Source organism: Limulus polyphemus, unplaced genomic scaffold, assembly GCF_000517525.1.
Source record: "Limulus polyphemus unplaced genomic scaffold, Limulus_polyphemus-2.1.2 Scaffold876, whole genome shotgun sequence".
NCBI lineage: Eukaryota > Metazoa > Arthropoda > Merostomata > Xiphosura > Limulidae > Limulus > Limulus polyphemus.
In genome coordinates this window covers 233,028-244,155 of record NW_013666486.1, presented here as the reverse complement: position 1 = coordinate 244,155, position 11,128 = coordinate 233,028, and the positions used below count along the sequence as shown (strand labels likewise).

General features: G+C 36.5%; 1 protein-coding gene across 4 annotated transcripts in view; it reads right to left on the bottom strand.

Moving 5' to 3' along the window:
• Window positions 1–1,592: 1,592 nt before the first annotated feature.
• The window catches only part of LOC106460995 (alpha-2C adrenergic receptor-like), a 102,513-nt gene continuing 92,977 nt past the window's right edge, over window positions 1,593–11,128 (bottom strand). For 3 of the 4 annotated variants that reach the window (XM_022387791.1, XM_022387790.1, XM_022387789.1), the window contains one exon: window positions 1,593–4,473. In XM_022387791.1, the coding sequence (XP_022243499.1) occupies window positions 2,599–4,263 (1,665 nt within the window). In that variant the 5' untranslated portion in view covers window positions 4,264–4,473 and the 3' untranslated portion in view covers window positions 1,593–2,598. The remainder of the gene's footprint in view (window positions 4,474–11,128) is intronic. The other variant, XR_002610898.1, reaches the window with a different exon arrangement.

Sequence of the window (11,128 nt, the reverse complement as noted above, 5' to 3'; positions counted from 1 at the left end):
ACGTTAACTCATTTAGCAGGTTATTGAGATCTTATGTTAACTCTTTCAACAGATTACCAAGATGTTACGCTAAATCTTTCAGCAGGTTATCAAGATCTTACCTAACTCTTTTACCAGGTTAGTGAGATCTTATGTTAACTCTTTCAACAGATTACCAAGATGTTACGCTAAATCTTTCAGCAGGTTATCAAGATCTTACCTAACTCTTTTAGCAGGTTAGTGAGATCTTACGTTAACTCATTTAGCAGGTTAGTGAGATCTTACGTTAACTCTTTTAGCAGATTATTGAGATCTTACTAACTCTTTCAGCAGGTTATCAAGATCTTACCTAACTCTTTTACCAGGTTAGTGAGATCTTACGTTAACTCTTTTAGCAGGTTATTGAGATCTTACGTTAACTCTTTCAACAGATTATCAAGATTTACGTTAACTCTTTTAGCAGGTTATTGAGATCTTATGTTAACTCTTTCAACAGATTACCAAGATCTTACGTTAACTCTTTCAGCAGGTTATTGAGATCTTACGTTAACTCTTTCAACAGATTATCAAGATTTACGTTAACTCTTTTGGTATATTACCAAGATTTACGTTAACTCTTTTGGTAGATTACCAAGATCTTACGCTAAATCTTTTAACAGATTATCGAGATCTAACGTTAACTCATTTAGTAACTTACTACTTACAAATCGAGCAAGTTTGACACTTAATTTATAGACTTATTTACTCGGTAAGATAGTATTATTCTAATTTTATTTTTACTTACTTTCTTTAATGACAGGTTTGCAATGCTTTCAAATTAAGCTCTCAAAATAAACAACCACAGATTACGCACAGTTTTAACATTACAGCACCTTTAATTTGAACACTGTACAACGTGAAATTGTTCACAGTCATTTAAAATCCATTATATTAATGAGTTAAAGTGTAATAAACGTTTCTTACACAAAAATCTGCCTCATAAAACTGTACAGTATACATATAATATAAAAGGTTAAATACACTGTCGTCGATACAAGTTTGATAGTAGGTTCTAAAACACAAAGAAATTAAGCTCTGAATGAATGATGCAACGCTTGTGACGCTGAAAGTTCCTAAAGAACATCTTGCAACGGAAAATTGAATCCATTACAAATTAGTGTTATAATGCAGGGTATACTAAACTTTTGACACATTATTTGACAAAAATCTAAATTCAGTAAATGTTTTTATTTCACACACACACATATGCACAGAGAGAGAGAGAGACGCGCGTAGAAAAAAAAATGGATTTTCTGTCAAGCAGAACATGAAATTCCAGAAATTCACGATGTAAGATCAGTCCGCAAATATAAGAAAAATCTAAACGCGTAGAAATAAAAGGGTGATATGAAAGAATTTCAAAAAATGTTAAAACAATTAGCAACGTTAAAATATTAACATCGGTTGAAACGCAGAAGTAGCCCGAAAATCATGGAAGTTTGTTTGTTTGTGGAATTTTGGGCAAAGCTACTCGAGAGCTATAAGAGTTAGCCGTCCCTAATTTTGAAGTGATATACTATAGGGAAGGCGGCTAGTCAACACCATCCGCCGCCAACTCATGGGACACTCTTTACCAATAAATAGTGCAATTAACAGTCATATTATAACGCCCACACAGCTGAAAGGGCGAGCATTTTTGGTGATGGGTTTCGAACCAGCGCCTCGCGAGTCCTGTGCCCAACCCAGTAGGTCGAGCCATGGAAGTGAGCTGAGACCATTGTTCAAATTGAACTCCTAGTGGTGGTAGGGTATTACACCTACTACTATTACTACAAATAATAAGTGTTACAAGTGATTTAGCTTTTATTAAAGACTGTTGTGAGTTTGAGAAATTACAAATATTGTCGTGTGTGAAAATGAAAAGCGTTGAGGAAAGGAATGGTACTCAAGACACGAGTTGAGTTGCAGACATTAAGATCAGTGTGATAAATTAATACCTCTTCTGTGAGTTGAGTTGCAGACATTAAGATCAGTGTGATAAATTAATACCTCTTCTGTGAGTTGAGTTGCAGACATTAAGATCAGTGTGATAAATTAATACCTCTTCTGCATTGTGCTTGAAAACGACGACATATCAGCACTCTTTGGACTTGAAGATTAACACAAGAGTGTTAAAACTTTGTCCATCTTTTCGAGAGACTGTCCTTTCAACTCATCCTGAAATCCAACAATGAAAACATCCTAACTGAATCCCTATACTATTCCTATTGTTACCGTTTACAACACTGACAATAACTAGTACAGTGTATCTTTAATGTAAGGCATAAATTAACCCAGTACGTGAAGAAATTTTTGGAAGTAACACACACACACACACACACATATATTATATAAATATAATATACATTATTATAGGTGCAATAAGGTTATATATATATATAGACGATAACAACGAATTGGAATACCACATTAACGATAAAATAGTGAAAATACGAATCTGGTAAGGATAAGAATCTGGTTTCCCAGTAAATGTTTCAGGCTAACCCGAGAATTTCAAGTTCATACACTGGAGGCACTTCCTTTAAAAAAAGTACGTAAGATAAAATTAGACACAACATTTAACTTATTATCGTGAATTTTTTACTTGAACAAGATCTTTCGGAAAGCTTTCCTAAAGTCCCGATTAAAGATAGTATAGATGATAGGATTAATAGCAGAGTTCAAATACCCTAACCAGAAAGCAACACCAAATCCAAAATCACTAATTTTACACTGTTTACAAATAGCAGACAATACGTAAAGAACGAAGAACGGAAGCCAGGCTAATATAAAAGCTATCATAATTAGTCCCAAAATAACTGTTGCCCTCCTTTCTCTCGCCTTGGCGATCTTGCGTTTCTGTCTCTCTACAGCAGAGGTGTAGCATCGAGTAGGCTCGTTGAATGTGCATTTCCCGCTGGTGTTTTTACCTCTCTTGAAAATGTTTTTTGTTTCATAAAGTTCATTAGCATCTTCGTCTTTTCCATAATCCGCCAAGGAAATGGTGGAGCCAAAAGACGCTTTCAAGCCTTTTGGAGTTTTTAAAAGTAAAGAATACGAGCCCGCCTCCAAATCTGTCTTGGAGATGGTCTGTACTTTGTAAGCCGAACCGAAAGGTTTTTCTTCGTCAGTCATGGATTCACTGCTACCGCTAACAGTTTGACTAGAAGGATCCAGAGTTCCTTGCCTGTTTTCATCTTCTGTTGCTGCCTGGTCATCTTCGGAATGTTCCTGTTCTTCTGCAGAATTCTCGATTATAATCTGAGGCATTTTGGGTAAAAGTTTGGAGTGCTTGGCGTACGTCTCACTGCTTCCATTTGTCTTGAGTTTCTCGAAGAACGAGTTTCCTTCCGTATCCTTCCCCTTCTCTGGGGGGCTAGGGTTACTGAAGCTGGTGCACGTAGTTGTTGTCGTAGTTGTTGACTTATCCCTTCCTGGATCGTTCGTCACTTCCGGTTGAGTTTTCTTTTTCACATGACGTCTAGCACGAGAACGCGCGGCAAAAAATATCCGTATGTACACGAATACCATTACTGCAGCTGGAATGTAAAACGAGCCCAAGGCAGAATACAAAACGTACCCGATTTCTTCACTGACTTTGCACTCGGGGTAGTCTGTTGGTCTGTCTGACTTCTTCCATCCCACCAACGGTGGCAGAGATATGAGAGCTGACAGAAGCCACACGAAGCAAATCATAGCGATCGCTCGTGTCGGAGTCCGCTTCTTCAGGTATTCCACAGCGTGGGTCACTGACCAATACCTATCTAGACTAATAAGACACAGATTATTTATTGACGCTGTGCAGAGAAGAACATCAAGCGCAGCATGAATGTCGCACCAAATATGTCCGAAAATCCAGTAGCCCATCAACTCATTGGCCAGCGAAAAAGGCATAACTACCAATCCAACAAGAAAGTCCGAAACCGCAAGCGAGGCAATGAACCAGTTCTGGACAGTTTTTAACGACTTTTCTGTTGCGATTGCTATACAGACAAGCATATTTCCGACCACAATTATAACCATAACACAAGTGACGATGAGGGCAATTAGTATAATGTTAATACGGGAGTAACCACTCGGATATGGAGATCCTCCCCAAGGATCATCCAGTTCCACAGGACTAACTTGATGTTCTGTTGTGTAACTTTCTCGAGAAGATGTGTCATTTAGAGAAAGGTTTGTAGCTGTATACGAATCGTTCCATTCCATCCCGGATTCCAGATAAACGATATACGTAATGTTATCCAAGTTGTACGTGGTTGTCATGCTTGTGTTGATCTGGAAAATAAAACCCGTCCGATACACATTGTGATAAGAAACTGAGTGAGGAACCTCTTCAAGCTGATGTACACATTGGGCAATGTGCCTCAAGTTGATGACGATGAAAGACAACTGGGAATTCTCAAGGAGAGAAATAACGCAAACGTTTCATTTCAAGTCTTGACGGATAGCACCAATGAGACACTGGAGTGACATCTGAAAAATTGATATAAAAAAACTTAATTAATAGAACTGTCTTCGAGATCAGCTTATTATTTTATTATGTTCTTCTTGAAGTTTCTAACAGAAAAATAAAACTATCAAGATCCTTCTTATATTAACCATGTTTTTCTTGTTGTGACAGAGAATTTAGCAAATAAATAATGAGCATAAGAACACTCATATCTTAGTGGTAAAGTAAGATTCAGGGCTTACAAGTTCAGGAATTTAATACGAAGAGGTATTTCAGTAAAACACAGAGTGTAAAAAAAAACAAATATTCAATGCAGGTATTACCAATTTAATATTAAGCAGAATGCACGTTTGTTCTTAAGCACAAAGCTACACACTGGGCTATCTGTGCTTTCAGAATTAATGCTAAGCCACTGGAGGCAAAATAAAATGTCAGAAGAGAAAAAAAAAGCAGTAAATTCATACCTGACGCTACGAAGAACACACCTTTTTTTCAGGTTTAACAATTTAGAAGTTTTGAACAAAGAGATGACTGATTGAATCTCATGTGACTTACTTCAAACTTTTTTGATAAACGTTTCAAAGTGACTCTAATTTTTTCCCTTTTCAGTCCAGTCAGCTGTCCGGCTCTTTTGTAGTCCAAACAGTAACTGGACATTTTTCATTTAATAGAGCCAGGTGGGTAGGGTGTTCGACTCGCAATCTGCGGGTTGCGGGTTCGAATCCCCATCAAACCAAACATGCTCGCCCTTTCAGCCGTGGGGGCGTTATAACGTGACGGTCAATCCCACTATTCGTTAGTAAAAGAGTAGCCCAAGAGTTGGCGGTGGGTGGTGATGACTAGCTGCCTTCCCTCTAGTCTTAGACTGCTAAATTAGGGACGGCTAGCGCAGACAGCCCTCGTGTAGCTTTGCGTGAAATTCAAAACAAACAAACAAACATTTAATAGACCAACAAACGTATGATGGCAAACTGTGTTTTTCAATAGTTATTTTCAATGTCTTACCTCTGATATGCTTATCATTCCAAATAGCGTAAATAAACAGTTTTCAATATAGACAGTAAAAAGGAAGTTATGTAAAGAGGGCAAATGTTCTTGAATTGGGGCAGACATTTTGTTAAGTAAAACACAATGAACGAAAAGTGAACTGCCTCCCCCCCCCCCCCAGTGGCACAGCGAGAGGGCAAATGTTCTTGAATTTGGGCAGACATTTTGTTAAGTAAAACACAATGAACGAAAGGTGAACTGCCCCCCCCCCAGTGTCACAGCGGTATGTCTTCGGTCTTATAATGCTAGAAACCGGGTTTTGATACCCGTGGTGGGCAGAGCACAGATAGCCCCTCGCGCAGCTTTGTACAAACAAACAGAAATGTGAACTAACAGCGAATAGGACAGGTAGTGAAAAGAAATGAGATTCAGTCTGTCGTAATCACTTTAAAACATTCCCTTATTAACTTAAGTTTTAATTATTCCGAAAACTTTTATTTAGAACAATGGCGTAGGCAGCGACACCTATATTCATTACTAGAAACAGAACCTTTGGAATTTACTTTCCGTTTACGTGTAAAATGTTTCCGTAAAATACAGTGTTTATATTCCAGAGTTTCAATTTAAAAACTAGAGTAATAACAAAAACCTTATTAATTATTAAAACAACGACGTTTCACTGGTGTTTAACGAGATAATGAAAAACGTCTTTTAAACGCTATGATCCCCTGAGGTGCGTTTTTCCATCTAAGCTTCTAGTATTACAATTATTACATGTATCGCTTTTTACAAACTCGTGATTTGCTTACTAAATTATAGATATTAGTAGAAACGGGATGTTTTAGTGCTTGGCTGTCGAGAGTCGCGTGTACTTTTTTTAAACCGTTGTGTTCACTGGAACGTTTATTTTAACTCAACCAGCCTTAAATTACCGGTGGTTCTTTTTTTAATTATCACTGTTTTTGACGTCTGTTTCTCATTAATTGAACGATATATGGTCATGAAAAAGTACTACTTCTAATAATAGCTTTCAAAACTACGTGCGAGAAAAAACCTAGCTTTCTGGATATAAATACTTGTACTTTCGTTATGACATTAGCAATAAACCAAATAACCTACAAAACATTTCCCTAGTGGACAAACTTCAAACTACATTTGTTAAGAGTACGAAAGTGGTATTTACAGTACGTCACTTTGAAACACCATTTCTAAAACACGTTCCCCAGATGTCGCCCAAAGTTAGGATTTATTACTCCATTTCTGTCAAACAGATAACTCTAATTCCCCCTCCCCCCCAAAAAAAATTAACGCGTGTTATAAGCAAGGTTTAAAAATAGCGTATTACAGTAGTTGAGTATAATGTTGTTTACCAAGTCAGGCGTAAGAACGTAAAATCTTTGAAAATATACATTTTGAGTGTGTAAAATAATCTTTGAAATAAGAACGTAAAGTCTTCGAAAATGTACATATTTTTTTTTTTTGTTGGGCGAACTAATTATTAGAGACGTTGAAATTTATATTCTTATGGACCGACAGAAACGTCATGATTTCCTAGGAACGAGGCTGTAAATATTCTAATCTTTACGCTTCAGCTGGACAAAATGGCGCTCATACATAGCAAACAATGTCAACACAGACTATTGTGTGTGTGATCGTAGGGTTAGAAGAATACATTTCTCGGAATAGTTTACAAGATCACGAGTTCTCGTCTAGTATTTGCAGTACCTTTAATGGTATTCACTGTCGTCAATATACATAATTTTATTTTAAAAAATATACGTCAAGATGAGTAGGATAGAGAGGCATGCTTAATTGTTGGACTGTTAATAAAAGAGGATCTATTAGAACATTAGCAATATTTCTATTGAACCTTTATTTTCGTCTTAAGGGGCTTAATAGAAAATGAGCAATATTTCTATTGAACCTTTATTTTCGTCTTAAGGACATTAAAAAATGGGCAATACTTATATTGCAACATTATTTTCATATAAAAAAGGATTTCTTTGGAAATTATTTTATTTATATATTGCAGCTTTACTTTTGTCGTGTCCCCCCTCAATGGCACAGCGGCATGTCGGCGGACTTACTGCGCTAGAAACCGGGTTTCGATACCCGTGGTGAGCAGACAAACAAACTTTTGTCACAAAGAGGTTTCTTAGAAAACAAGTATTACAGCTTTATTTTCGTCTTTTACTTTGGTTTTGACGATAATCATTAATTTCGCGTAACATACATAACTACAAGAGCTAGTGACGAACAAGTTTTTCAGCATTTTTTAAACAAAATGTTTTAAAATGTTAAAATTCCAACAAACGGTTTAAAAATCAACTATTATATTTTTGCCATAGTTTTAAAACAAAAGTGGAATATTGTTTCAGTCTATTACATTAATATGACTAAATTGATGAGTAGCTGGAGCAAATGCATTAAATGTGATAAACACGCCAAGTTTACCTGGCGACTAGTCAACATTTTCTATTGTTGACTGCTATCTTAACTCGGTTCTTCGTTTTGACGCAGTTTGTACAAATCTTTTTTTCTCAGTATTTACGAACGTAAATAAAACGTTAGTTTGTGCTTTTAACGAGCTACAACTTACTTTTAAACTAAGGCACTAATAATTCCGCACGAGGGCGCTACGTATTAAAAGAAAAAAATGAGACAGACAGATAGGCTAATGATGACAACTATTCGTTTGACGGACTCTAAGCTGGTTGCTGTTAAATACCCCCCCCCCTCCTTTACCAAGTTGTATACTTGTTTACTATCAAAATTTACCCTTATTGTTCTGCTCAATAGCCTTAAACTACGGGGTTTGAGAGGCTTTTGTTTCGCCGGAATAATAAATTACAATTAAATGTGTTTAGTTATGATAAATTCCAAAGTTTTCCTCTCTATAGCCACTTTTATAAAGATGGCACATTGGATACACAGTATTAAATATGATATATATATATATATACGAACTAGAATTAGTTAGAATATGTTCAAACTTGTCTTCTCCCTCACATCAACATTGATAATATAATCCAGTAAACAAAAGATCGTGGTCCGAATAAAGTAATCCCAAACATATCTGTACAATACATATTGTTATCCAACACCACTGTGACAAACAATAGTAATTCAATACGTTTCTCAAGACAAAGGCCACCTTGTCTTGATAGGAATTTATATGAGGTATTTGGTATGAAGCCTCGATAGAACTAACGAACTTATTTGTTCCACGCAAAGCACGTGGCAAAGGATGATTACAAACGTACCTGTCAAATTCAGCCCGTTTTCAAAACTATAGTATTACGTCATTACAGTTGGAGTAGATATATTTAGTTGAGGACTGAGGAAGACACATATATATATATATGTCGGAAATATTACAATATTTCAATGTTTCTAATTCTTGAGTGCAATGCTCTAGTGAGATGTTGAGGATGTCGTTATACGTTGCAGAGTTAATGAAGAGAAGTAAAACTGGGGATCTAAAAACCGAAATTAAACCTGCAGAACATAGATCTTTCCCTGATTGTAAGTGTGTTCCGCTTTTACAGCTTCTCCCCAGATTGTAAGCTGGTTCGTTTTTACAGCTTCTCCCCAGATTGTAAGTTTGTTCCGCTTCTCCCCAGATTGTAAGTGTGTTCCGCTTTTACCGCTTCTCCCCAGATTGTAAGTGTGTTCCGCTTTTACAGCTTCTCCCCAGATTGTAAGTGTGTTCCGCTTTTACCGCTTCTCCCCAGATTGTAAGTTTGTTCCGCTTCTCCCCAGATTGTAAGCTGGTTCGTTTTGAAAAATTTGAATTATTATAAAAAAAATTGGAAAGATTAATTTACCAATTCCCCCTTGATATGTATGAAGGGGAAGACTACACATTTCAGATGTTTAAATCCTGACAACATATTTTTGTGTGTGGCCAGCTCAGACAAGACAATTTGGGCCTCCACTAAATCGTACTTCACTTATAAACTTCTGCGCGTACGTTTAGTGGATTAAATATATTTGAGAGATACTTTTCAAAGATAACAACGACGCTTCCCAAACTTTCGTCATTTTCAAGGATTTTTGGTTTGTCGCGCAAAGTTACACGAGGGTTGTCTGCACTTGCCGTCCCTAATTTGGCAGTGTAAGACTAGAGGGAAGGCAGCTAGTCATCACCACCCACCGCCAACTCGTGGGCTACACTTTTACCAACGAATAGTGGGACTGACCATCACATTATAACGCCCCCACGGCTGAAAGGGCGAGCATGTTTGGTGGGAGAGGGGATTCGAACCCGCGACCCTCAGATTGCGAGTCGAGCGCCCTTCAAGTATAATTCTTCATTATAAGTTTAATGAGAAAGGAATTTGTAAACCCAGCATGACCATAGCAACAACATGACCATGGCAACAACGAGTTTTTGGTCTTTAATACTAGTACAGATGCTGAAGCCTGCATCGAACCTTCACTTTTGAAGATAACATGATTTATGTGGACTTTGAAAATAATTTTTCAAAATCATACATATATATAAAAAAATCGAAATGAAATATTTATGTATAAAATAAAGAGTTTAACAAAACACAGCTACACTCATTAAATAATTTAAATGGTGATGCCCGAGCTTCAATAAATTGTCACGTTTTTTTCATATGATAGCAAAAAGGAGGAATTTAATATTACTATCAAGGAGAGTGATATACTTCACCATCACAGCTATCGATCGGGCTGGTAGACGCCACGAGATATCTTGGTTTAGCCACTGTCGCATGTTAGAAAAATCGAGAAACGTGTGTTTTGAGTTTTGTATCTACAAACCTTGAGGCATCCTATATATCCATATGTATGAAATATTAATTACATGGCTAATATTTATATTATATGTGTATATATATATATATATACAAACATGAATAAAACCGTTATCTGTAGATAGGTCAAAGTTCGAGTCCGCGCATGCGTAGATTGATCTTGTTTCTGTCGTATATGTTCTATGCGCATGCGTAGCTTGGTCTTGTTTCTGTCGTGTTTGTTCTATTAGAAGTATCTTATGTTTCAAGAGGCATGAGAGAAATGAAATTCCTTTTTTTTTTCTCAGCAATGAATACGGTAGGTTCTGAAAGACCACTTAAAACCCGAATAATCAATTACAATGTCCTGGAATTACGCTCAATCGGACTCAACAGTAATCAAAGTACTTAAGTTGAAAGTGACGGTTCAAATAGTGCAGGTGCATGCTTTCACTGTCATTTCATTCGTTGCTTTAGAGATTCGAACATGTCAGCATAAACGTAATGCACATGCGCAGTGTTCAAGATCCTTAGCTTCATCCATTTCGACATAGGCTTATTATTGATTAACTTAACAACGTATATTTCAAAGTAGAGGCAAGTGATTTTATTTTGAAGAAAATATCTTAGTTATATATATATATCTGTGTGTGTGTGTGTTCCTCGGCACGAGCCTATAAACAAGCATCGAATTTACTTACGTTCTTTGAAAAATCTCGTCATCAACATGAAGAACTTTAAACGTTAAGTGTGTAGTTGAAAAAATGTTAAGAGAGGTTTACCTATTTTATCAATTAAATGTTAAGTCTTCAGAAAAACAAGAGGGAATCCTCAATAGCCGCGTCAATTGAAATTATTTTAGGCGGGATTAGAGTAAATTAATCTATGATATTCTTTTTTTTCCTTTTTATTATCTCAATTTTTGTGT